Source organism: Camelus dromedarius, chromosome 8 (assembly GCF_036321535.1).
Source record: "Camelus dromedarius isolate mCamDro1 chromosome 8, mCamDro1.pat, whole genome shotgun sequence".
NCBI lineage: Eukaryota > Metazoa > Chordata > Mammalia > Artiodactyla > Camelidae > Camelus > Camelus dromedarius.
In genome coordinates, this window is record NC_087443.1 from 79679934 (window position 1) to 79707262 (window position 27329).

Consider the following 27329-nt stretch of genomic DNA (forward strand, 5'->3'; position numbering starts at 1 on the left):
GAAACGTGCTAAATGAAGGCATCCTGCGGACTCGTGTTTTTTAAAACATTTTTTTTGTAATAGCTTTTCTAATCCGGCACCTCCCACTCTAGAAAATAAAACCAGCCTTGAGCTCTTGACATGCTGCGCTGATGAAGCTAAGAAAGCAGCTGGCATATTTCAGTGAGGTTTTTGGTTAGAACTGAACCCCAAGGGGCTGTTTAACCAATCAGTACATTCCAGTCCCCAGGCATGTAGCTAACTGGGCTTTCTACATGTAAGGGTCCTAATTCTTGCCAAGTCTTGGCAGGACAACTTAATCATAGAAAATTCCTACAACTTCAGTTTCTTGAGTCTTGCCTACTAAATGGTGTCTTTATGACTCGCACCTTCTAAGAAAGTGCCTTTCCTAGTGAGGGCGCACTTCCTACAATACCCTCCCTGCTGCTGGCCAGGGTCCCGCCCCTCTTCCTGGCCCAGCTCGACCATCGCTTGCCCTCAGATGTCTCCTCCATCCTCCCTCCGCAGCCCTCCTCCCTCAGTCTGTCACTCACTCTTCCTCATGATTCAGACATCAGCCTCCAAGACTGCGTTACGGCAGCCAAAACAGCAACATCAACTTCCGTTGACTCAGACACTGAGGCTCAGGCATTTATTCAACAAACATTTATTATTCTGCGGATCTGGCTTCTCGCCAGATTCGGGGGTACAAGAGGGGACAGACAGGGGCACGGCTGGTACAGTTCACACCGTACGGGACAGTGACCCTCCCTTGTTTTCCATGCTCCCCTCCACCTGGCAAGGCAGCCGAATTGGGGGGGGGGGGCGTGCCACACAGGTGACTGGAGGGAAGGTGTGCTCATTTCTGAATTAGGGACCACGGAGCCACAGGACAGGGCAGCATGTGAAAATGGGGATGCCCAGCAGTGAGACGGAGGGCCCTGGAGATGCAGAAAGAATTCTGGGCTGAAAACGAGGGGTGGGCGGCAGGGGCTCACGGGTAAGCAGTTCAGAAATTGCGGGGGGAAGAGCCTCGTGCGCTCTGGCCGTGAGAAACGGCCATCCTTTTAGAGAAGGGTTTGTGCTGCTTCCTGTCTGGGCTGGACACAAAGTCAGGCCAAGAGGCGTGGCCTCAAAAAGCTCAGCTGAGTAGAAAGCTCAGATGTGCCTGACACGAAAGCACGCAAGCTGAGAGGGATGTTAGTTTGGCATCGAGGGGCACCCTGGCCGACGGCCCTAAGAGTCGGTGAGGGGCCTCTCAGATGAAAGCAGTCCTAGTTTAGACAAAGACACTGAAAGTGGAAAAAGGCAAGTTACCCATCATTCCTCAAATAAAGTTACATCTTTATCCTGAAGACAGATTCATAAGCCACCCTCCAAATCACTTTTATTCCCTTAACTGATGAGGACACCAAGGAGAGGACCGTCCCGTGCAGGCGACCACAGCCCCAGTGCATGGACACGACGTCCCCCATTGCAAAGGGGCACCTGTAACTTTCACTTTTCTACTCTTCTGTCCACTCGTCACTGTTTCCTGAGCGCCTACCTGGTGCTAAGGGTGCAGGCTGGAAGCCCCGGCCGCCTTTCACAGTCTGACGGAGGACACACATGAGAGACGGATGGGCGGAGATGTGCAGGAGGGAGACAAGCACAGAAGCATTTACAACGGGCTGCGGCAGAGCCCGCGGCCCAGGGGACCGGCCACGGGGTCACAAACGTCAGGGCTTCACTGCGCACAGCTGGAGGCCGCACCGTGGCGCACTCCCACCCCCGACCCCTCACTCCCCGTTTTAAATTTTTATCACTTTATGAGACCCTGCAGTCTCCTTCATAACCTCCATGTGGGGTTTTTGAATAAACTATTCAGAGCCAGAAAATTCTAAGCTTTCTTCCCTTAACCCCCCAACCTCCACCGATAGCATTATTTACAGAATTCACTTTAAAATGTATGGCAAATACTGTGCTAGAACTATCACTAAACTAACATTTATTACTTTTTTTTTTCCCTTTCAAACTTGTCCGCTTCATGTCTTCACTGTCCCAACGGCTTCTAGTTCTTATTTGCTTGACACACACATTGTCATTTTCCTGTTTGGGAACAAAAATACAACTCTTAAGTAATTTTAAAAGAATAATTTTTGTAACCAAGTCTACTCTGCAAAGCCCCAAATCCTTGCTAGGTGAGATGCAGACCTTTCATTCTAGAAAATTAATCTTGAGGTTGGAAGTGAGCTGTCCAATGCATCCTGTAAAAGCTGCCTTAAAATATTTTTACTGTTTGGTGTTTTCAACTTGAATATTTTGTCTTTTGATAGAAAGGTTTGGAACCTTTTTTTTTACGTTAATACATAACTTAGAAAATTTCAACACTAAAACATACATTTTCACTAATTTTTAAAAATCCCACTCAGAAAAAGTGAATTCAAATGTATAATCAGGACTACGTCTTTGGGGTCTTTTTCTAAACGATCTGTGTGTCTGAAGAGAACAGTCACTCAGCACCGTGTGAGTGTGAGCTGTGTGCGGCGGGAGGTGCTGGGAGAAGGCTCATTTTCTAGACACTTCGATAAAATCTAAAACGAAACCAAAGGCGATCCGCCTTTTCAGAGCTGCTGCCCGGAGCCGCAGTGTCTGCCCCGCATTTGCAGGTAAGCAGCCCACGTCTACACTTCTGCACAGCCCTCCACTCAACAGCCCACTGGAAGTGCTGATCGTGATGTGGGACACACTTTGGAAGCCGTCCCCACTGATGACCTGGTCAAGTGATCTTTAACCTGGTGGGGGAAGAGTCAGAAAAACCGAAGACAGAATTTAAAAATCTGTGGCTGAGTTTGAATACGAATAACCTGAAATCCTTACTGACTGAAGGCATCACCTTAATACAAAGCAGTACAAATGTTCCTCAAATGACTGAATCTCAGGAAAAGGTCAAAGTGGAGATGTACGCGGTATGAAATCCACATTACGCATGACAAAAGAATGGTAAGTGACAAGATAATAGAGGCCTGGGGAGAATGCACTCCGTCTGCCTCTGCTGACCATGGTTTCCTGCCCTCTCTGTCCTTGTCCCCTCATCTCCAAGGGCAGTGGAACATTGGATGAGATCCAGGATGTGGCCGAGTGACAGGTCACGCCACGTTGTCACTACTTCCGGCACATGGTCAACAAGTCCCTGTGCCTCGGCAGTGACACCACCTCAGTCATCCACCACAGGAGAAGGTGGGAGCCGCAGCCCACAGGCCTGGCGTCCACGGAGTCTGGAACTGCACGCCGGGAAACCCAGACCACTCAGAGGGGGAGCCGCGGGGCCTCGCTCTCAGACCAGCCAAGTCGGGCGTCCCCCAGAACACCGACTGTGCTTCCCCCCGCTCCGCGTGTCTGCTCAAGTGGCAGATGACACGGGAGCTGCTGGCTCTGACATGACGTCAACAGCGCTGACAGCCCGTTAACAGAGAAAATGTCACATGTGCGGAGGAGAGAGGACGCCCGACTGCCCCCTGGACATACTGTTCGCCTACGGCCACCCCCGACTGCTTTCCACGCCCACTGTCCAAAGGGACGCCGTTGGAATCTGACAGGGCCACCGGCCTGGCTGCTGCGTTCAGCCTCTGACCGGGACTGAAGCCAGCCGTCTGCAGTCTCGGCGCGGGTGACGGAACAAGCAGCCGGAGAGCACTGACTGGGTGAACCCTGTTCCCCCGAATGACGGCTTCATGACGTGGACTGGCTGTTGGAGGGAGAGCCCCACGAGGGACAAACCCGAACGCAGCCACAAGGCAAAGCAACGGCCTAGCCTCCCGCTGCTCCCGTCAGCATCCCCGGCGGCGGGCAGCCTGCTGCCACAGAGGGTGTGTTGTGTTTGCTTTCGCAACAGAGAACGAAAATTAAATGGAAACTCCCTAGGCTCATAAAAACAGAGAAACGGCAAATCACCCACCTGCCTTTGGTGGGCCTCTGGCATGTCTCCTGGCCCCCCGCGTCACCCTCCGCTCGGACTCGCTCTCCGCAGGGGTTGCTGGAGGGTGGGCTGCAGTCCTTCTTGATCTCGAGCCCAGGAGGCCTGCACGTTCCGCTGCTCCCTCCCCTTCCCGGCTCCCCCCGTGGGCTCCCGCCCCTTCCTCCCCAGCGCTCTCCTCCGCTGCAGCAGGCGGAGGTGTCTTCTGCTGCCTCCGAGACCTCAAGCACATCCTGCGCTCGTGAACTTGGCCCCCGGAGGCAGGATTGTCGGCTCCGTCTTCTGGCCTCTGGAGCTGCTTCTCCTGCGACGTCTTCAAGGGCTTTTTCTCTTTTCTCTTCATTTTCACCTTCTCTGCTGATGTGAGAGACTCAGGTTGCTGCTCTCCCACATCGGTTTTACTCCGGCCCCTGGAACGCAGGGACATTCCCTAAAAAAGTTCAAAAGACAGTCACAAAACACCAATAGTGAGGAATACAGATTTCAAAGCTCACCATGGAGAGAAACAATCCAAAGTGAACTCCAAGGGGAATTAGCTGGGAAATTTTACATTGATGAATTTTTGAAGGTGCCCATAATCTGAGGAAGTCAGGAGGACGCCTGACACTCTGCCCCTTTGGAGAAATCACCGTCTCTACTGATAAACCCTGAGTATGGGATTTGGTGTCAATTTCTATCAACACCTGAATGTCACAAGTGTCAGTCTGATTCTAACAAGCATTCAAAGGGTCTTCCAGGAAAACGTCCCTTCATTCAGGCAGTAAATGAATCTCTGACCCTTTAACAGTCGTTGCTAGAGCAGGACAGGAATGGAATTTACAGGCTTCTCTCCTGCAGCAGTAACGCCTGTCTGACACCCCAGCAGCCACGGGCTCCCCAGGACACACGTGCCCTGTCTACTGTCTTAATCGTTTAAAACCTGACCACAAACCACACCTACCCAGCCCTCGGGGTTAGTGTCTGAACAGTGCAGGACTGAGCTGCCCACCTTTCCTCGGCCCCATGCCCCACATCTCTGAAGGTGAACACAACTCAGTTCTCGAGAAGCTCTTGTCAAAACATATGATACTAATTTTGACCAGTTATTTTCCCCAGTTAGCTCATTCTCTCTATAAAACCCCAAAGGATGCTTCAGCGTGGTCCGTAGTCGCTCACTGTGTTGAGTGCAGACCCCCCTGGAGAGGGTACCCCACGTACGTTCAGGTTACATTCAGTTTATACCAAATGTTGAACCCAAATGGAGACCACCCCTCCTGGAGGACACAGGAGGGTGACATAGCACGTCCCTCACCTTAGCTGGAGGGTGTGCGTCTTCTGCTTGTCGGCCCGTAGCTTTGGCTCCCGTGTCACCATCAGGCAGGTTCTCCACTCGTTCAGTCCTTGGTGCCAAAGTTCTCAGACTTTTCTTCCTCCTTACCAATGGTTCGGGCTGTGGCCATCCGTCCCTGGGGGCTGTCCTTGGTTTCTGGGGTGACCTCTCACCTGCGATGCCCTGTGTGGCAGTCGCGGGGCGCAGTGTCTTCCTTCCTGTGACACTTCCATCCTCCCCCCGTCTCCTCTTGGGGGGCGGCGGGGAGACGCTGCTTGCACTTGGTGATTTCATGGGGTCTTCTTTGCCCACAAGGTCAAGGTCTTCCATGAATCTCAATTTAGGGGCTCTGAGGACCCTTTGGGGTATTTTTGCAGGGTTTCTTCCAACAGGTGCTTCCTTTGGGGCTCTCTTGATGCCAGCGGCACCACTGCCCAGCTCCTTGGCCTGACGGGGCTTTCGCACCAGCTCTTTGAGACTCGGGTCCTCCAGGGGTTGGGTCTTCTCCTTACATGATCTTAGCCAACTTCCGACACCGATTATTTTTTCTGCTGAGTCCAGTTTCTGCCTTGACGTTTTTCTAAACACTTTGACGTCCTTGTCATCCCCGACAGCTTCTCTGTGTGTGGCGTCCCCTGGCGTCAGCGTGGGCTTCCCAAGTGCTGAGACCTCTCCCACACCCGCTTTCCCTGGCGGGGACCTGAGCCGTCTCTTCCTACTTGTTGGCCTGGTAACTGGTTGTGCTGGTGGAGACTGGCAGGGCATCACAGGGATCTTGGCATCACTTGTTTGCTCCCTGGTCTGATCTGGCTTCCGCACCAGCTCTTCGAGACTGTCCGGGGCCTCCAGGGGTTGGGTCTTTTCCTTAAATGTTCTTAGCCGACTCTTCATGCCCGTTATATTTTCTGAAGGGTCAAGTTTCTGCCTTGAAGGTTTTCTAAACACTTGGGTGTCTTTTTCTTCACTGACAGGTTCTCCGTGGGTGCGCGTGGTCTCCCCCGGTGCTTGGATGGGCTCCCTGAGCGCCGAGACCTCGGCCACATCCGCTTTCTCTGGTGGGGACTTGAGCCGTCTCTTTCTCCCCGTCGGCCCGGGGGCTGGTTCTGCGGGGGCAGACTGGCAGGGCACTGTCGTGGCTTTAGCAGCTCTCGTTGTTCCCTTGGCCTGACGGGGCTTCTGGACCAGCTCTTTGAGACTCGGGTCCTCCAGGGGTTGGGTCTTCTGCTTACATGATCTTAGCCGACTTCCGACACCGATTATTTTTTCTGCTGAGTCCAGTTTCTGCCTTGACGTTTTTCTAAACACTTTGACGTCCTTGTCATCCCCGACAGCTTCTCTGTGTGTGGCGTCCCCTGGCGTCAGCGTGGGCTCCCCGAGCGCTGAGACCTCTCCCACACCCACTTTCCCTGGCGGGGACCTGAGCCGTCTCTTCCTACTTGTTCTCCTGGTGACGGGTTCAGCTGGGGGAGATTTACAAGGTATTCTGGTGATTTTGTTCTCGGCCACTGGTTCTTTTGCGTGATCTGGGGTCTGGAAGAGCTCTTTGAAGCCAGTCAGGTCCTCTAGGGGTGGGGCCTTTTCCTTGGGTGTCCTGGGCCGCCTCTTACTTACAGCTACATTTGCTGCTGAGTCCAGTTTCGGCTTTGGAGTTTCCTGAGACACTGCAATGCCTCTGTCACCGCCCTCTGGTCCTCTGTGCGAGAGCGTGGTGTCCCCTGAAGTCTGTGTGGGCCTCGTGAGGGCTGAGAGACCTTCCTGCACCTCTGCTTTCCGAGGAGCCGTCTTGAGCCGTCCCTTCCTGCTTGCTGGTGTGTCAACAGGTTCCGGTCGTGGAGATTTACAGGGTATCTGGGGGGTTTTGTCATCAGTCATCGGTTGCTTGACATGATGTGGGGTCTGGAAGAGCTCTTTGAAGCCAATCAGGTCCTCCAGGGGTGGAGCCTTGGTCTTGGGTGTCCTTGACCGCTTCTTGCTTCCAGCTACATTTTCTGCTGACTCCAGTTTCTGCTTTGGACTTTCCTTAAATGCTCTGTGTTCATCATCACCTACCAGCTCGCTGTCTGAGTGTCTGGTATCCCCAGGTGTTTGTGTGGACTTCCTGGGTGCTGAGAGCTCAACCTCTCTGTCCACTTTCTGGAGAGGTGTCTTGAGCTGTCTCTTCCTGTTGGTCGGTGTGACATTTGGTTCGGGTTGTGGAGATATCCAGAGCATCTGGGGGGTTTTGACGACAGCCGTTGGTTCCTTGGTGCAAACTGGGGTTTGGAAGAGCTCTTTGAAACCAGCCAGGTCTTCTAGAGACTGGACCTTTTCCTTGGGTGTCCTTGGCCGCCTCTTAATTCCAGTCACACTTTCTGCAAAGTCCAGTTTCTGCCTTGAAGTTTCGTTAAACATCTGGATGTCTTTATCAGCGCCCGCTGGTCCTCCGTGTGAGTGTGTGGTGTCCCCTGGCGTCTGGGTGGGCTTCCTGAGTGCTGACAGCTCACCCTCTCTGTCCACTTTCTGGGGAGCTGTCTTGAGCTGTCTCTTCCTACTTGGTGTGTTGACAGATTCTAATGGTGGAGACTTACAGGGTATTTTGGAAGGTTTGTTATCAGTCATTGGTTCCACTGTGTGATGTGGGGTCTGGAAGAGCTCTTTGAAGCCAATCAGGTCCTCCAGGGGTGGGACTTTTTCCTTGGGTGTCCTTGGCCGCCTCTTACTTCCAGTTAGATTTTCTGCTGACTCCAGTTTCTGCTCTGGAGTTTCTTTAAGTAATCTGATGCTTTTATCATCACCTACTGGTCCTCTGTGTGACGGCCTGGTGTTGCCTGCAGTCTGGGTGGGCTTCCTGAGTGCTGAGACATCTTCCTGCATCTCCACATTCCGGGGAGGTGTCTTGAGCAGTCTGGTCATACTAGTTGATGTGACAAGTGGTTCTGGTTGTGGAGACTGGCAGAGCACTTTGGGGTTTTTGTCATCAGTCACCGGTTCCTTGACATGATGTGGGGTCTGGAAGAGCTCTTTGAAGCCAATCAGGTCCTCCAGGGGTGGAGCCTTGGTCTTGGGTGTCCTTGACTGCCTCTTGCTTCCAGCTACATTTTCTGCTGACTCCAGTTTCTGCTTTGGACTTTCCTTAAATGCTCTGTGTTCATCATCACCTACCAGCTCGCTGTCTGAGTGTCTGGTATCCCCAGGTGTTTGTGTGGACTTCCTGGGTGCTGAGAGCTCAACCTCTCTGTCCACTTTCTGGGGAGGTGTCTTGAGCTGTCTCTTCCTGTTGGTCGGTGTGACATTTGGTTCGGGTTGTGGAGATATCCAGAGCATCTGGGGGGTTTTGACGACAGCCGTTGGTTCCTTGGTGCGAACTGGGGTTTGGAAGAGCTCTTTGAAACCAGCCAGGTCTTCTAGAGACTGGACCTTTTCCTTGGGTGTCCTTGGCCGCCTCTTAATCCCAGTCACGTTTTCTACAGGGTCCAGTTTCTGCCTTGAAGTTTCATTAAACATCTGGATGTCTTTATCAGCGCCCGCTGGTCCTCCGTGTGAGTGTGTGGTGTCCCCTGGCGTCTGGGTGGGCTTCCTGAGTGCTGACAGCTCACCCTCTCTGTCCACTTTCTGGGGAGCTGTCTTGAGCTGTCCCTTCCTACTTGCTGGTGTGTCAACAGGTTCCAGTCGTGGAGATTTACAGGGTATCTGGGGGGTTTTGTCATCAGTCATCGGTTGCTTGACATGATGTGGGGTCTGGAAGAGCTCTTTGAAGCCAATCAGGTCCTCCAGGGGTGGAGCCTTGGTCTTGGGTGTCCTTGACCGCTTCTTGCTTCCAGTTACATTTTCTGCTGAGTCCAGTTTCTGCTTTGGATTTTCCTTAAATGCTCTGTGTTCATCATCACCTACCAGCTCGCTGTCTGAGTGTCTGGTTTCCCCAGGTGTTTGTGTGGACTTCCTGGGTGCTGAGAGCTCAACCTCTCTGTCCACTTTCTGGGGAGGTGTCTTGAGCTGTCTCTTCCTGTTGGTCGGTGTGACATTTGGTTTGGGTTGTGGAGATATCCAGAGCATCTGGGGGGTTTTGACGACAGCCGTTGGTTCCTTGGTGCAAACTGGGGTTTGGAAGAGCTCTTTGAAACCAGCCAGGTCTTCTAGAGACTGGACCTTTTCCTTGGGTGTCCTTGGCCGCCTCTTAATTCCAGTCACACTTTCTGCAAAGTCCAGTTTCTGCCTTGAAGTTTCGTTAAACATCTGGATGTCTTTATCAGCGCCCGCTGGTCCTCCGTGCGAGTGTGTGGTGTCCCCTGGCGTCTGGGTGGGCTTCCTGAGTGCTGAGAGATCTTCCTGCACCTCTGCTTTCAGGGAAAGTGTCTTGAATGGTCTGGTCATACTGGTTGACGTGACAACTGGTTCTGGCCGTGGAGACTTACAGGGTATCTGGGGGGTTTTGTCATCAATCATTGGTTCCTTGACAAGATGTGGGGTTTGGAAGAGCTCTTTGAAGCCAATCAGGTCTTCCAAAGATCGGGCCTTTTCCTTGGGTGTCCTGGGCCGCCTCTTGCTTCCAGTTACATTTTCTGCAGGGTTCTGTTTCTGCTTTGGAGTTTCCTTACACAGGTTGATGTTTTCATCATCACCTGGTCCTCTGTCCGTGTGTGTGGCGTCCCCCGGTGTCTGTGTGGGCTTCCCGAGTGCTGAGACCTCTTCCACATCCCCTTTCCGGGAAGGTGTCTTGGGCTGTGTGTTTGTCCTGGCGGGCGAGCTGATCCTGTCGGGCTGTGGAGATTTCCAGTGCAGTTTTGTGGTTCTGTTCTCTGCATCTGTTGGTTCTTCGGCACGAGCTGGGGTTTGGGGGACACTTGGGATGTCCACTGAGTCTTCCTTGAACTCTGTCTCTTGTAGTCTCATGAGGGTGGTCAGGTCTGCTGTTGGTTCCCATTTCAGCTCTGAAGCTCTTCTGGATCTCCTCACAGCCATCATCTTTCCAGAATCTTCTTTGGACTCAATATTTTTCTTACATCTTTCAAAAAATCTTTCACTTTCCTTCCCCCTTCCCTCTGGCTTCTGCCCTGGTGGTGGTGCGTTTCTCAGACGTCTTCCCGAGATGTCCTCCACAGTGTCCGGTTCCGCATCTTCGCTCGCACTCTCTGCGCCCGGCCTCTGCCTGGCTCTGGGCTCCGCACACCTTCTACACCTGTTTGCACTCGGTGCTGCCTTTGGAGGCGCTGCCTCAGACTCTTGAGTTTCTCTCTTAGCACCCGGCGCTTGATAGACACTCCCTGGAGTTTTCACAGTCCTTTCATTGATTTTAAGACGGCCAGGGCTGGCAGAACGTTTACCAGACGGCTCTGCGGGCACCTCCTGAGCACTGGGGAACACATTCTCTCCTGCAAGAAATTAAAACACACACAGTAAGTATATTCCGTTCACTGTGTTGTGCCAGTTTGGTGTTCTGTCCTCATAAATATCGTTTAAGAGCCAATAATCCAGTCCCCTGTCCACCTAAGGACATGAGGCTGCTTATGTGACCATCAGTCTGGCTGACATCTGAATCCGGCACACTTAGGAATAATGTTATTGGCTGATATAGAGTAGGGTTTACATAGGTGCTGGTAAGGATCTTCAGGGATTAGATAAAAGTGAAAAATTCCTGAAGGCTGCCACTCATGTCTCAGTGAGCGGAACATTTTTTTCTTTGAACGTGAGAAACTAAGAGCTGTTTCTTCTGCTGAACCATGGATGCGATATCACGGATTATACCTGGCACGCTGAGGGCTCGTGTTACACCGGAAACGTCTACTTTTTAGCAACAGGAAGCATCTTCAGAGCAGCAAGCTGTTCCCTCTACGGCAGGGACTCAGTGCCCAGCGTAAGTGAGCCGGTAGACGGCCCCACACCTCCCCTCTCACACTCATCCTGCCGCAGGTGCCCCGCCGTGGTCACAGGAGTCCCTGCGCCGTGTGCACCTGCCGTCTTTCCCTTTGGTAACTGACAGCGCTTTTGCATTTGAGTGACTTACGCAGCAGTGTGACGGGAGACCACCATACTCTTCTGCACATCACCCTCTTTACTGATACTAAATGAAGACAGCCAAGCGTGCACAGCAAGTTTATGATTATTAAACGAGTATTCCTTGTTATGCAAGTCTCTGAAGGGTTAATGCTAGCTCAGTGGCTGACAGGAACTTCCCCTAAAAACAATAGGGTGGGGAAGCTGGACGCGGTGCTCTAACAGGAGTATCTGCTGTAGAAAAGTTGTACAACAGCTGCTGTGAACGAAGAGCACCGTCTCCGGTTGCCATGGGGAGAATCAAAGTGCGAGGGATAAAAAAAGGCAAACCAACCAGAATATTCTGCAGTGTGCAACAGAGGCTCTTCTCCTGAATTAGATACTGGAAGCTTTTTTCCAATAAAATCCCCTGAATTTGAAAGGGTGGAGGGACCCAGGCTCATCCTTTGTGGTTTCTCCTTGACTGGAGTCTGGAACATTTCAGTCAGGCCTGTTACATGAAAATAGTGGGACAGTGGTTAAAACTGACATACTGTGCACACCTGCAAACAACACGCATGACAGAAGAAATGTTGGAACGCAGACAGCGAACGACGCCCTAGGATTCCTGGCAGATGGGGTTTGTGCAAGAGACTGCTGCGTTAATCATGAACGCATTTTTTTACGAGGGTGTGAGAAGTTAGACTCTTATATCACCTCTTCTCTGTCTTTCCTCTTGGAAAGAAAATCAAATGAAGGAAGTTGATGTCCTCAGTCTTCCAGAGTCATCCCCAAGTGTGAGCACTGGCCAGAGGACAGAGGCTGTGCCCCGGGGCCTCCCCTCCATGCACCCCGAAACCTCAGGCCCCCAAGCTCCTTTGGAAAAGTCCTAGGTTAGGCAGTCCTGGATTTTATGCACAAATAAAACATACCCAAACTTTAAAACTGACATAGGACTGCCCAATTTTAGTACTGGCAAGTAATAATATCACCACTTTTCATTTTAACACCAATTGTAGTAGAAACAACATCTCAGGAAAAAACGCACACAGTCCTCTCAACAAATGAGGGCTTTCTCATTAGCCCACATTCTCCTTCCTTTTCTGCCATCAGCGGGTCAAAACGCGCTCTCAGCCTGGCCTTTGTCTGCAAATTGTGTTTGGGACGCATGTTCCGAAGGTTCCCAAGCTGGACGGCTCACTTAAAAATCTCACCCCTCTGCCACTGCTCAGGCCTGACCTAAAACTCAGTCCTCAGCCCTAACCGCGGTTTGTCGTAAGAGTTACTCACACCGAAGGGTCGGGGCGGCCATTGTTGACCGTCTGGGGAAATGTTTTGAAGGAAGGCTGAGAAAACCCATCATCCTGGGTACTAAATATTTAAGCTTCTATTTATCTTAAAAATATTTTTGGAGAACTTATCCTCAGTGCTTCGTAAGCTGTCTGTGAGTGCCCTCTTACATGTGCGTGACGTGCAGCGCAAGGATCCACAGACCCGTGCGTATCCACACACTGGGTGCCATAATCTCACACTTCCTCGCTCCTGGAGCACGCTGTCAGGGCTTTGTCTAGCCGTGATCCACGTTCCTGTAGTCTTGTTTCTTAGAAAGCTAAATGTATTGACCTAAATGCGACTGACTTCAGGGCACCCTGCCTGGATTATGTCACTGTTACAATTCTCCCATTTTAAAATCTGCCAGCAAATAAAAATAAGATTGTATGGGTTCAAGATTAGCATACAAACTACTATATGTAAAATAGACAGACAACAAGGTCCCAATGCATAGCGCAGGGCACTACATCAAACATCTTATAATAACGTATAACAAAAAAGAATATGAAAAGGAATATATAGGTCTATGTATAACTGAATCACTATGCTGGACACCAGAAACTGACTCAACATTGTAAAGTGACTGTACTTCAATTAAAAAATAAAAATAAGTTAAAAAAAAAAAGAAAAGAGTTCACCTAATGGATTCAAGAGTCACCTCTTTCCAAAAGTGTTCAGAGTGGAAACCACTGGTCAAACTATGCAGCTTAAAATCCTAAACCTGGTTCTTGCCATAGTTCTAATTCGGAACAGCCATAAGCAGGTTCCGTGGCACTTTTAGTGAGAATGGCAACACTGCTCAACTCTTAATGGTTAAAGGAAGCCTGGGGTGGGTGTAGCTCAGTGGCAGAGCACCTGGCTAGCATGCACAAAGTCCTGGGTTCAGTTCCCGGCACCTCCACCAAAATACAGACAAGAGTAAGAAAATAAAGGAAGCCTTTTCATGGGCCTTTGTTTCAGGGAACAGCTCAGCTACGTGGAGGGAGAGGAGAGCTGGGAGAAGCAAAGTATCACTCAAACCAGCGTCTCCCACCCTGGGGCGATCTTTCAGTAGAAATGCAAGGAGGGGGCGATTATGAGCACAAGGCTGCTTTCTCCCCAGCGAAGCGGCTTCTACGCGTGCTGCTCTCCAAGGTAACGGCGTGCACTTCCCGCCCTACCCGCGCTGTGCGGGACACGGGACCCCCAACTCATCACGGACCTGTCGCTTTCACTCTCCTCCAGTCCTGCTCCTCCTCCTTAAACATCATGGCCCCGGGGTTGACAGGGCCCTTATTCTCCTGCCCTCTTACGGCAGATAAGCAGACATGCTCCCACCCTCCCCATGTGGACACACGCCGGGGATGAAAGGGCTGTGGTTTACGGGAGCCACGGCTGGGCCTGTACCTGAGAGATCTTCGCTGAAGTCCGCCGGCTTGTTGAACACAAAGCTGTTCAGCATCGTGTAGGGCCGAGCCGGCCCGTTCACTCTCTCGATGTGCGCTTTCCCTATGATTATCGTACAAGGAGAGTTTGCGTGGCCGGTACTAAACTGATGGTCAGTGATGCCAGTCGGCTTCTGGAAAAAAAATCAGGAGGTCCATAAAACGTCAAAGCCTGAGCGCACACTTAGTGTCACCCTTAACAACATGATGTGGAAAAGAACAACACATGTTGGCACACGCACCTTCGGAGTATTGGCTCTTCTTTGCCTTTTGCTCAGCAGTCTTTGGGGTCCACGTTTAACAGCTTTGGTCTGTGTTTGCTTCGCGCCAAGTTTGACTACATCTGCCCACGACTTCGCCACTGTCACAGGGGAAAAATGTAGACTTTTCAAAACAAGTGTTAACGAGAAAATCAACCTGAAAACCTATTTGTGGATACGACACTAACCAATTAAATTGGCCTCAGATGCCCCACTCCTTCTCTTGGAATAAATCATCTGTAAGATGCCGTGTTGGCTGCGATCCAGGGAAGCTCTCTTTGAAGGCAGGTTGCCGCTCTTTCTGCCTCCTCTCTTAGGAGTGTCTGCCTGGTGAGATCTGCTGCCACTGGAGACAGAAGACGCCTTGGGTGACCTACGGCACCGATCAGCTGCAGCTGGAGGTGTGCTGGTAGTAGCCGGGGCTGGAGCTTTTGCACACGTGTCTGGGGTGGTCACTTCCGGACGGGTTTCTGAAGAATTTCCTTTCCCTGATGGGTGAGGCTGCTCCTGACAAGATTTAAATGTTCACAAGAAACCTTAATACAAAAATAATATCTCTGTAATGAATGTGAAAATTCTGCCTAATTAAGGACTTCAGTTGTTTAAGCCTAAAGCACTAAACATTTCAACCAGTGTCTGTCAAACGTATGGGAGAGATGGGGTCCGTCCCTCAGGACAGAAAAGGAAAAGGAAAGGAAAAGGGGAAAAGAAAGCAGCAAATAAGTCTTAATTGTGGTATTCCAGGCAGAAAGCTGGAAGAAAATTCCTGATGAGTGAGGCTCAGATCTAAATCCAAGGAAACGCCATCCTACATTTGGGCTGCGTGGAAGGAGGGCTGCTCACTCCTGGGAGCCCGTAGAGAAGGGAGGGAAAAAAACATACCTTACACTCCTATTGGTATGAAAAGAAATTAAAGACTGCCCAACAAACTATGGTTACCAAAGGGGAAGGGTGGAGTGCGGGATAAATTAGGAGTTTGGGATCAGCAGATACAAACTACTATATACAGAATAGATGAACAATAAGGTCCTACTGTACAGCACAGGGAACTATAGTCAATACCTTGTACTAGCCTGTAACAAAAGGAATCTGAAAAAAGAATATATATGTATGACTGAATCACTGTGCTGTAAACCAGAAACTAACACGACATTGTGAAACAACTATACTTCAAAAAAAAAAAAAAAAAGATGGCTTAACTCCTCCAGCGAGGGGAGCCCTCACTTCACTCCTACAATCTGAGGTCAGGGGGACGACACCGCCTAGGGTAGATGATTGAAAGTTCTAAAGAGCTAGTGGTGAAAATCTTAGGTGTGTTGCCATTCGAATTTTCTTTTTCCCTTTATAATCCTAAAAGCGGAAGAAACCCTTGTGGTTCTGTCATGATGTCTCCAGATTCCTTTTTTAATTGAAGTCTAGTTAACTCACAATATTGTTAGTTTCAAGTGTACAGCAAAGTGATTCAGTTATACATACACATATATGTTCCCTTTCATACTCTTTTTCATTAGAGGTTATTTCAAGTTCCCTGTGCTCTACAGTAGGACCTTGTGGGTGATCTATCTTATAGACAATAGTTTGCATCCGGATTCATCTCAGTTGGCTCCTGTGGTCCTCTAGCCCTGGAGCGTGGGGGACAGGAGGCCTCTGCAGAGGAGTCCCAAGAACCCACCTGTGCTCAGCCACACTCGGTGACGGCTAGGAACCCAGGTGTTCCTGTCTCAACACCCACGAGAATGAGCTCTCATGTAGATTTTTATATTTTCATTTTTTTAATAGAGAGAAAAAGGTCTTCCTTGCCATCTTCTAGCATGAGGCGTTTTGGAAAGACCAAGGACCACAGACGTGAGCCACCCGACCTGCGGGCGGCCGGCAGGGAAGCGCACCTTGATGATTTTCTTCAGGACGGCTGGAGTGTGCGCCACCAGAGACCTTCTTTGCTTTGGTGTCTCTCCTCTCTTGAGAGGTGTGTTCGGGGGTAAGTTTTCATCAAATAACTCAGGCCTCAGACGACCCCCGAAGGAGACCCGCCTCCTCTTCAGGGACACCCCCTCCACCTTATCTAGAGGGATGGACACAGAAGCGGAAAAGGTGATAAAAAACCGGACAGTAAATGACTTGTTTCCAATGAAAGACAACCCAGCTGTAAAGTCACTGACACTGACATTCCACACACCTTCCCTCTCTTGTGAAGATGCGGAAGCTAACGGTGCTTCCAGAGCTCACGAAAGACCCAAGGACAAACCACCAAAGCCCGACCCGACAGTTCAAGGCCTTCCCCTCAAATGCTGAGAAGTCCTGCGGGGACAGAGCTGAGTAACGGAGGGCCTGACGCAGGGGCTCCCACCTCGGCGCAGGGGGCGGTGCGGCAGCGCCCGAGAAAGGATTCTGAAGGATTCACACCCGGGGCTCACCCAGACCCGCCCGCAGCAGGGCCTACGAGCGTGGGGCTTCTCCCGGAGGTGCTGCCAGATGGGAAGTCCTGTGTCCCAAGCCCCACCACCGTCTTTTTGAACCACCCGTCACCATAAGCCCTCGTCGAAGTGACGCGCCCACTTTGTGAGACTCGTGGGGACGCTGACACTGTGACTGGTGTGCTCAGGTCTCAGCTCAGAGCCGCACAGGCCCTGCTGATGGCAGGCGCACTGCGTCAGAGCACCCGGCGGCCCCCGAGGGGCTACCACAGCTGCGCCACAGGTCACCTCCCGGGCACCCACTGGGTGAGCTTAGGTTGCAAAATGAGGGTGAGAAAACACCTGTCCCGCAGACACTCCAGCTGCCTGCACGGAGTAAGGGAAGTGGGTGTCTGTAAGACACGAAGAACAGTGCCGGGCACATAAACCCAGGGGGACGGTCCACATGTTATGAGCCACCCCGTATTGAAAGATTAACAATGACTTAATTGAGAGGGTCAGGTCAGACTCCCAGGACACAAGAGCTCAGAGTTCAGAACTGAACTCCTGTGAAAAGCAATTATGCTCCTCCCCCCTTCTCTGGCAGTAGACAGAAGAATCAAATCTGCTTCTGGGCCACCCTATCACCTGAGCCCCCTGCTAAATCCTCCCCTAACAACCAGCACGTCCTCTGTCCCTCGGTCTGGCTGGTGATCTGGGTCCTCACGTGAATCTCTGGGTAGACGAGTGTGTCTCTAGTCACTGTCCCCTTGGTGCCTCACAGAGCGAATCATTAGCCAGAGAAGGTCCCACTAATTCACGTTGACGTATAAGGTAGACATGAACTCTTGGGGGGACATACGTTTCCAGTTAAATAAACTTACTAATGGAATCACCGAAGCTGCCAGCATCAGCTGCGTCAGGACCAGGGGCCCCAGGGCACATCTGTCCAGCTGTCTTGTTGAGAAAGCCGTTTTGAATTTTCCCTTCAGCTTGGAGGACCAGTGGAGCTGGGACAGTCTGCTGCACCATTTCTGTTTCTGTCGGGAGATTGTCCACACTTGTAGGAATACTCTTCCTCTTTTTGGAGAATTTTTCTGGTGTATTTCCAAAACTACCAGCGTTTTCAACTTTAATGGGTGTTTGATTCCTAGGCAAGAACTTCTGAGGGGTAAACATCTTATGCTCTGCCCCGAAGCCTTCACTCTGATCTAGACTCACAGACTCACGTCTGCTGACAGCCCCCAGGTCTTCGCTCTGGCATCTCCGCGAGGAGTTCTGCTGTGAATACCGTAGCGGGGTCGTGGTTTTCGTCACCACCATCTCTGTGCGGAGGATGCCAGGACTCCTGGTGTCCTTGGGAGCCTGCACTGTCTCCTCAACACTCCTCTGTTCCCCAGTCTGGCTACTTCCTTGTTCTCCCTTAATCTGGGGACTTCGGCTCGACTTCAGTCTGGATTTAAGCGAGACCAGTGAGATCGGTGACTCGCCCTCTAAACCACCAGCACTTTCTTTTTCTGTTGTGCAGTGACTTCGTGATCCTGACTTTCTGCGATTCTGTAGAACATTTACTTTTTCTGATTTCACGTCTAACTCTAACTTCATTGACTCATAAAGCCTCCTGAAGGGAGATTCGTTTTTGTCACTGTTCTTAAGACCCTGTATAGTGGGAAAAGCCTTCCCTCCTCCATTACAGCTCCCTAATGTTACGCTGGAATCTTCTTGGAAAGCCCCAGCAGTAGGATCTGTTGCACTTCTGCAATTATCTCTCGGAAGTCCAGAGGAATGAACACCATCAGGTGTTTCCCTGGCAACACCTTCTTCGGAGCCATCTGAGACGGCGGTACCCGCTGCTACAGTATTTTCCTCATGTACCAGGGGCTTTCCTGAAACATTTTCTTCAGTGAGTTTTGAACGGTCACTGGAATCTTGAACTTTCCCACCTTGACAGCGAGTTATGAAATAAGAAACAGAAGTTCAAGATTTTTTTCAATGATTAACAGGTGTAGTATGCAAGTTTTAAGACTGTTTCAAATTGTCTTAAAACCTAGCTCTTCCCTTAGCCTACAAACTTCTTAATGCTCAATGTGTAACAGCAGTATTCTGATACTAGCAAGATGATGCAAGCAAACAAACCGCATTAGCCTCTATAACCAACACGAGACATCCGGTGCGACCAGCCTGCTCAGAGCTAAGAGGACGGCAGAGCAAGCCCATTTATCTGCACATGGCCCCCCCAAACAAGCGTGGTGCCCGTCCGTCACTTGGGGAAAGTTAACTCAGGTGTCTGCCTGTGTTTGTCCACAAAGCTACAAAGAGAACTGATCTTACAGGATCCCAGAACAAAACCAAAAAACTACTGACCAGGGTTGGAAGAAAAGCTAGATCTTGAGACCCGACGCGAAGGTTCCTGTGAATTGGCAAAATGAGAGAAGCGATTTAGATGCCTTTCCAAATGCCGACAGTCATGTTTACTACAATATTCTTCCTCCTAATGCCCTTCCTCCCCCCCAGCTGTTCTTACAGGACTGCTGGAGACCTTGACAGATGAGCCCAAGCCACTCGGGCGCTGGTGCTCACAAGCTACGTGTTTCTCAGCTCATTTTTTAAAAGACAGAGTAAGAAACAAAACAAACTTGAAGATTAAGATCGCTTAAATTGAACCTCAGCCACTTTTTATAACTTCCTTGAACTTCTATGAAAGAAGAATCAAAGTCACCCACACTCAGGGTCTGGGACCCTACCACAGGCACAGGGCTACTGACTTTGGACTCAGTTTCATCAGAAACTGGCTACAGGACCCGTGGGTGAACTGCGGCTCCGCTTAGCACGTGTGCCCTTTGGCTGGCAGACACTTAGGGTATATCTGAAAGCCCAGAAGTTAAAAAACTGTGCACCCAGAGGCACCGGACCCTTAGCGCACAGCAGGGCTGGGACGCTGCACTCCTGTTTGGCCGCCTTCGTGATTTTTCACAGGCAGCTTTTTAGGGGGTGAAGAACACATATGTTAAGATATAAAAGTTCAATATTGTTTCAAAGGAGGAAAAATAATATCCTCCAGATTATTAGGGGGGAAATATCACAAAATATACCCAAAGGCAAATAACTGAACTTCGTTCTTTAATCACTTCCTGATTTCTTCATATTGAATACATCACTTCTCTAACTTCCCATGTGAGGGATCTATTTCTAATTTCCAACCTGACGTTGACCAAGAATCATATGACTGAACAATAAAAAGGAATTAAGATTTAAAAATATGTACAAAATAGAAGCCCACTTTTCTGCATTACTATATCCAATAGTTATAAAAATCACCATCAAACTGCCATAACATGTTCTAAGTGTTCAGGCTTAATACTCACTTTATCACAATGCAGATAACAAGTAACTCACGGACCACTGGGACCACTGATCCAGCCCTTAGTCCAGCTTTCTGGCTGGAGTTCTAAGGGCGGTTGGCGGGTGGGGCACCTCAGGTTAGCCCCCCCCGGCACTGAAGAGCAGGCTCAGCACTGAAGTTACTCCTCTGGGGGAGGAAGAGCTCTTAGCAGAAGCCGAGGTCTTTGCCTGCAGCACCTACTGCTGCCCCCGCAGTACCCGTGGTAGGGCCCTTAAGCCAGGGAATTCCAACCTGGTCAGGTGAGGCTAGCTTGAGTAGCTTCATAAAAAGTAAGAAAAAGAGGAATTCTCAGGATTTACCTGCAACCTTCTAAGTCCTACTGAATTTCCAAGAATGGGCCCAGAATTGCATTTTCACAAGCTGCACCATTTGGAATATGTTTTCGCCACTGATAAGACACAAGTAATGAGTCTCTCACGTGACACAAGGCAGTAACTCTCCTCCAGTGTCATGGGTCAGCTGTCCATCAAAATGGGACACATCCCTGGTATCCACAACTCTGATGACACTGTTTCAGGTGAGTAAAGATGGATGACCGGGAGACAAATGAGCCACCAGATCATGCGGTTCTGGAGTTTGAGTTCTGTGTCGGGGTGGTTTTAACCAGAAGTTTGCAAAATCAGATCATGAGCCTTCTGGGTCAAAGTGTCACACCGACTTAGTAGCCTCACTTTGAATAAAAGGGGAAGGATAGTTTTCAATTTCTGTCTAAGCTCAACGTGTTTTAATACCTTAGCTACACTCTCCCACTATAACTGGTAAGTCATCCTCCCTTGTGAGAAGCCATGGTGTCTAAGTGCATGTAAATAATTTCATATCGTCATGCAAGAGAGTCAGAGCCCAAAGTGGGATAACAGCCCCCCGTCACCTGTTCCCGTCTTTGTCCTGGAAATTCGGTCGACTGGCTTCCATGCTGATGACTTTCATTTTCATACCTGAATGAGACACAGATTCAGATTCAGGATTTGCAACCGACGATAAACCTTCCATATCTGATTCATGTCCGAGGAGCAAGGGTCAAACTTCAGGTTGTGTTCAAGATAACTGCCTTATTCATAGAAGTAAATTGAGTTAGAGAAGCGTTTTCACACTAAAAACTTCGGTAAGTTTGCCTCGTTTCTTGTGAAACACCGTGGTCAGAAGTTGGGACCCAGATTGATTTCTGAACACTGACTGGCCTGTACGATTCAGCAGCGTCCCTGAGCACCTCCTGTGCTGGAACCGACTGCGTAAGAGCGCACATCGGGTTTCGGCTGGTTTCCGTTCCTGGGAATCCTCTGATGGTTTGGAAGGTCAGGCCAGAGGCTGGGTGGCGTCTGACGCCTCCATCACTTTGTGCTGCCACTCACTGCAGGGGAACTACTTGAGATCACTGTGACCTCCTCAGCCTCTCACTCTGTCTGTCCATCTCTGAACAAAGACAGAAACATTTTATGAAGATGTAAAGGCATTTAGCAAGATACATAGCTATTCTAAGAGAACTCAGCTATCAGTTCACAGAACAACCTTTTGTAATGCATACTGAATGTGGGTGCCTCGGTGAGACAGCCTGATTTGAATTTAGATGCCACCTAAGAAAGATCTGAAGCAGCCAAGCATCTGGAGTTGTTTCTCACGGTACCAGAGTCCTGAATCAAGTCCTTTCCCCAGATCCGTTTCCTACTCTTTGTTGGAGGCACTGAATCATCTCAGTTAATCTTAATTTGAGCAGCATCTCACTTGGGGGAAATAGTTCTGGTCTCCATTCCTCATCAAATATTTCCTACCTTAAAGTCTGTATTCAGTAAAAACACACTTCAAAAATGAAGGTGGAAGGGAGGGTATAGCTCAGTGGTAAAACTCATGCTTAGCAAGCATGAGGTCCTGGGTTCAATCCCCAGTACCTCCATTAAAAAAATAAGTAAATAAAAATAAATAAATAAATAAATAAATAAATAAATAAATAAATAAATAAACAAACAAACAAACAAACAAACAAACAAACAAACCTAAATTACTACCCCCGAAAAGCAAAACAAAAAACAAAACAAAAAATGAAGGTAAATTCACAAAAAACACAGGGAAAAAAAAATGACCAGGATATTCAAATGGTACATTGGAAAATATCTATTTACTATAAATGAAGGTAGTAATGAAGACAGATTTCCATTTAGCAGAATGGATGAAAAAAAGATTTAACTATATGCTGCCTACAAGAGATACAATTTAGATTCAAAGACACAAACAGGATGAAAGGATAACGATGGGGAAAGATGTACCATGCAAACAGCAACCAGAAGAGAGGTGGAGAGGTTGTACTCATACCACCAAAATAGAATTTAAGATAAAAGTTATTCAGAGACCTTGATAAAAGTGTCAATCTATCAAGATAAACCAATTATAGACAAAGCATATAATCTCTAACAGCTGGTTCCTTAAGGATTATGAAAGTTGAAAGTAATGTGATCTTAAAAATCTACAGTAGAAAATCACTAATCAGAAGCACTACTAAAGGTACAGGGCATTTCAGAATAATACACGATGGAATGTCAGCCACCAAGAGGAGCTAATTCTTAATTCTTGATTTAAACCCATAGTGTGGCCTCCAAATATGGTAAGCACAAACCAACAGAGCTGAAAAACAAAACCAAAAAAATCCTCAATGTGTGATTGCAGCTTACCTGTCTGAGTAACTAAGAACAGGGGAAAAATTACTAGGCTTCTAGAGTTAGGAGTTTGGATCCAGTGCCCCTGTGCAGACTGACCCCTCCACCCAGCAGCCATGGGACAACACTCTTTTCAAACACACAGGACAGATTAGTATTAAAAAAAAAAATCCAGTCTTAAAAAGCAAGCCAAAACCTGGAAATTACTTGAATGTCCATCCAGAACGAATAAATTGTGTGGAATTGTGTATCCAGCCGTGGGTGTCACTTCAATGAAATACTTAGCGGTGAGAAGGAGCAGCTGGGACACTGTGCATGAATCTCACAACCACAAGAGCAGAACTCAGTGACAAATGCACAGAGTTTAATAGAGGCAGACAAACCATAGTGGCTAGAGACGCATGCTCAGGTGGGAGAAATTCCGAAGACTTCCACGCTGTCACAGAAGCCACATGGGTGGTTTACTGGGTGCCGGAAAGCAGCAGAGGTTAGAAAATGCATTAAAGCAGCTTCCGGAAATTCTGCTCATGGCTTGGGGGGTGTGTTAGTTTTCTAGGGCCGCCATCACAGAAGGCCACACCCTGGGTGGCTTAAACAAGAGAAAATTATTTCCTCACGGTTCCAGGGGCTGGACGTCCAAGATGAAGGTGTCGGCAGGGTTGGCCTCCTCAGGACCTCTCTCCTTGGCAACAGCCACCCCCTGCTGCCTCTCCACATGGTGGCCACTCTGAGCACCTGCTCCTCCGGCTTCTCTCTGTGTCCTCATCTCCTCTTTCACAAGGACACTGGTCAGGTTGGATTAGGACCCAACTTAGTGGCCTCATTTTAACTGAATCATCTCTCTGAAGGCCCTGTCTCCCAAGACAGTCCCATTCTGGGGAGCTGGGAGTTAGAACTTCAACACGGGAATTTGGGGAGAGCACGATTCAGTTCAAACAGGTGATCACCTCAAGACTGTTGGCTTCACAGTAAGTTGGGCTGTACATCTTTTATATCTTTCTCTATGAGTGTATTTCACTTTAAAATAAAGAAGAAACCAAAAAAAAGTGTATGCAGTTTCAAAACACTTGCAACAAAGTAAAACCCCTTTAGGACATGGTCACCTTCCAGGGCATAGTTCTGCGCACTCAGATCCTTGAGTTGGAGCAGGTAATAAACCCCAGTTGTCACTCCTTCTAGACCATGTGATTTTAGATGAAGACTGAGTGTTGGGAATGCCAACCTCAAACACCTTGACATTTACCAACATGAACGAAGGATCACAGGTGAACTGGGAAGCTAGTTTTTGGTGAAGCAGGTCTATTTCTTTTTAGCCCGATTAGCTCTTACCAACCTGAAAGACCGATCAACAATAGTTATGACATCTCCATGTTTCAGTTGTACAGGTTTGTCAATAGCAGATCCATTTACTTGAGTTGGGTTTGTGGAACTGAAATTAGACAGTATTGCCTACAGGTAGAGAAAAAGAGGAAAATAGGTAACCAGTAAATGGACAAAATGGGACGAATTTTAAGACTTAGACTTCCCAAAACCCACTCACCTCCTGCCTGTTGATTTCAATTTTGCAATGTTGCTTTGACACGACAGGAAGTTGAATACGGATGTCACACTCGATACCCCTTGATCCAGAAGAATAAAGATTTTTTTACGTTGTTGCAATTTAAAAAAAATTACATCAATAACTCAAAATAAAACAGCATTTGACTGTATGATCTATAAATGTAACGATATAAAGGAAAAACAAATTGGGCAGTGTCAAGGATCTTGTCATTTTGCACAGGATTTCTACAAGTATTGTACAACGATTTTAAATCATTAAAACTTTAGAGTACTTACAAATAATTATACTGGAAAACAGTAGAATACAAAATTGAATTGCCTTTTACTAAACTATCTATACCGATGAGGCCCAACCAAAGAACTTTCACATCAGTTTGAGAATAATTATTTTTAGTGCTTTGTGCTTTTTTTTCCCCTATAAAAAAAAGGTTTGTATATGCCTATTGGTAATGCTATGTGTGTTGGAATGTTTAATCATCAGCAAAAGTGCTGTATTTCACGCTTGCACCTCTCCGTGCCTCAGCTTCCTCATAAAGAGGACTCCACTGGCCCCCACGTCATGGTGTTCTGCGAACAGCTGAGTTACCCACATCTGTCATTTGCCTGACACACAGTTGATGCTCGTAATCTGTGAGCTTTTTATTGTTTTCAAACTACACTGTGTCAACGGACAGAGTCACAAGTCTCCTATCATGACAAACACTAGTCTACAAGCAGTAACAACAAATTATCTAGACCCAACCTGTCGTTTCCCAGAAAGCTGACGTCAGCAGGAAGCCCCAGGAGGGAGAAGTCGCAAACCCACACAGAGACCAATCCAAGGTGCCCTTGGCAAGGCTCCTCGAGTCCCTGGTCTTCCTGTTCCCATCCTGTGGTAACACGTTTGAACAGACGATATACCACTTTGTTCTCAGGATGGGTCGCTGGAGTCTAAGACTGTCCCTTCCTACCTGTGTCACATGACCAAACAGGAATGCGTTTCTAGAGTAAAAAGTCTTGCATAAAGATATGCTGGATCACTACAGTATAACAACAGAATTACTGCTGTTTGATACCAAAGTGTTTTTTTGTTCTTTCCTTTTGGAGAGAGTGGAAGCTATGAAAAGTGAACAGCTACTTTAAACCAAAGAAGAGAATTTGATTTTTAGGTATCATTGAATCTGGCGACAGAGAGAGGGAGAGAGAGAGAGAGACTATCTCATTAGAACTGAGAATTTGTCTGGCAGGAGACTGCCAACCAGAATCACTATGGATCAGTGGCTCTTAGCCTTGGCGCTGTTGACATTTGGGGCCAGACGATTCTCTGTAGAGGGAGCTGGCCTGTACATGGCAGGATGTTTGGCAGCACCCTGACCTTGGCTCCCTGATGCCAATGCTGTGCGTGGTGTGTGTCCTCCCACACTGTGACATGAAAAAAAATGTCTCCTAAACCACTGCTACTTACTGATTCCAAATCCAATTCTCTTGCTGATGTTTCCACTGGACAAAGTGCTAAATATCGGCCACCCTTATAAGCCGAACCCCATGCCGGTCACTGAGTACATAAGTATTAACTGAACAGTCCCTGTCCTTGGGGAGCTTAGTAGTGAGACAGACAAACCAAAGCCTCATCACCGTGTCAGGGTCAGGAAAGACAGAGCAGTTTTCACTAAAGCTTTCTTCTCAGATAACTTGAATCCTAAAGCTGAAAGTTGGAAAGGATTCGCTCATGCCGGAGGGTAGACAGAACATTCTAGGGATAAAAGTTCAAACTGGCTAAAAGCACCGAGGTGACCAAGAGCTTGGGCGGTCGTGAGTGTGGTGGAACATGGTAAGGGTGAGGTGTGGGTAGAAGGGGATCTGGGCTCCACTGGGAGGGTGACCTGTCATTTGTCTAAAAGGGCACATGTTAGAAACCGAGACGGGGTGCGATGAATAACGGTGTCTGTTATACCGGGACCGCAGTTCCCGCCAGCACCAACACAGGAAGGCACCAGCAGAGTTCTCTAAACACAAGCAGGACTCTCCCTCCTGTTTTCATTTTTCCAAGAAGACTAGCAAGCCACATACAGAACTCCTCATTTGCTCAACAATATCCCCCAGCAGCCAAGGAATGCCCAGTTTGGGGAGATTTCTTATGAACACAGTGGCCGCCTAACACTGCCTGAAATGAGTCACAATTTGAGTCCTTTACATTTCTCTTTGCTTATAGATTTTTATCAATTAAAAATCATTTGATTAAAAACACACAACTATATAAACATTGTCTTCAAAACTCTATTTCATAATAAACAACCAGTCATGCTGACGATACACAGGAAGTCCTAAGCAAACTGCAAGACGGGCACTGCTCCCAGAGCCCAGAGCCGTGTAGCCAGTCTGTTCATCTGTGATTAGTAATATTACGATTTCTTAAGCTAAACTGTCTTATTTTAAATTAAATTTAAATTAAACTGACAGCGCTGCGCAGGGCTCACCTTCCAAACAAGCAGGAGCTGAGGCTCAGTGGAAAGCTGGGGCCGTCGAGCCCGCTCCTCTTGATGGTAACAAGGCGTCTGGCAGGACCCATTTTCTAAACAAGAATCTGAGTATAATCCGTATGGGAAGGGCAGGCATCAAAAGGTTTGCTGAAGCAGACTTACAAGCAACTCTTCCACTGCACTTTAACACGCCCCTGAACAAAACAAGAGAAACAAAACACATGGAAGGGGCGGGGGTTACTCTAAAGCAAAGAGCTAAGAAGTCACTTGTAAAGCGACCCATTGGGGTCCCTTGTACTGCCGCCCTGGCCCACGCCTTACTTGACCGCCCTGGAAGCCCCAGCCAGGCCCCCGGCTGTCCCCCAGCACCCACCGCCCCCAGGCCTGCGGCCAGGACGCCGCCCCCCGCGGTCGCGGCTGCCGGGGCTCCCCCTGAGACCCCTCGCCGGAGCCCGGGACGCGCAGGGTCCAGGCTGAGCCCCGGCGCCCACGCGGCCCCGGCCCCGCCGGTGCCCCCGCCCCCGAAGCGCGCCGGCCTCGGCTCACCCGGGACGAGTCTCCCGAGCCGCCGCCAGCGGGTCCACAGCCGCGCAAGTCCGCACCACGGGGAGCCGGGGACGCGTCCACCTGCGTCTGCCGTCGGCCCCGCCCGCGCCACAGG

General features: G+C 49.1%; 1 protein-coding gene across 3 annotated transcripts; it reads right to left on the reverse strand.

Moving 5' to 3' along the window:
• Positions 1–630: 630 nt before the first annotated feature.
• On the reverse strand, positions 631–27329 carry MKI67 (marker of proliferation Ki-67). Of its 3 annotated transcripts, none has more exons than XM_031461985.2 (15): positions 27215–27329; positions 26666–26862; positions 24190–24268; positions 23983–24098; positions 20873–20939; positions 18966–19011; positions 17486–17641; positions 16095–16270; positions 14397–14715; positions 14191–14309; positions 13911–14082; positions 11548–11703; positions 5226–10591; positions 3917–4364; positions 631–2067 (listed from the first exon to the last, which is right to left on the reverse strand). In XM_031461985.2, exons 2-15 carry the CDS (start codon positions 26755–26757, stop codon positions 2060–2062), a joined length of 7320 nt encoding a protein of 2439 aa, XP_031317845.2. In that variant the 5' UTR covers positions 26758–26862; positions 27215–27329; the 3' UTR covers positions 631–2059. The 3 variants fall into 3 exon arrangements, with proteins under 3 accessions (XP_031317845.2, XP_064344609.1, XP_064344608.1); XM_064488539.1 differs by having other exon boundaries at positions 14397–14709; positions 17486–18544; XM_064488538.1 differs by having other exon boundaries at positions 17486–18544.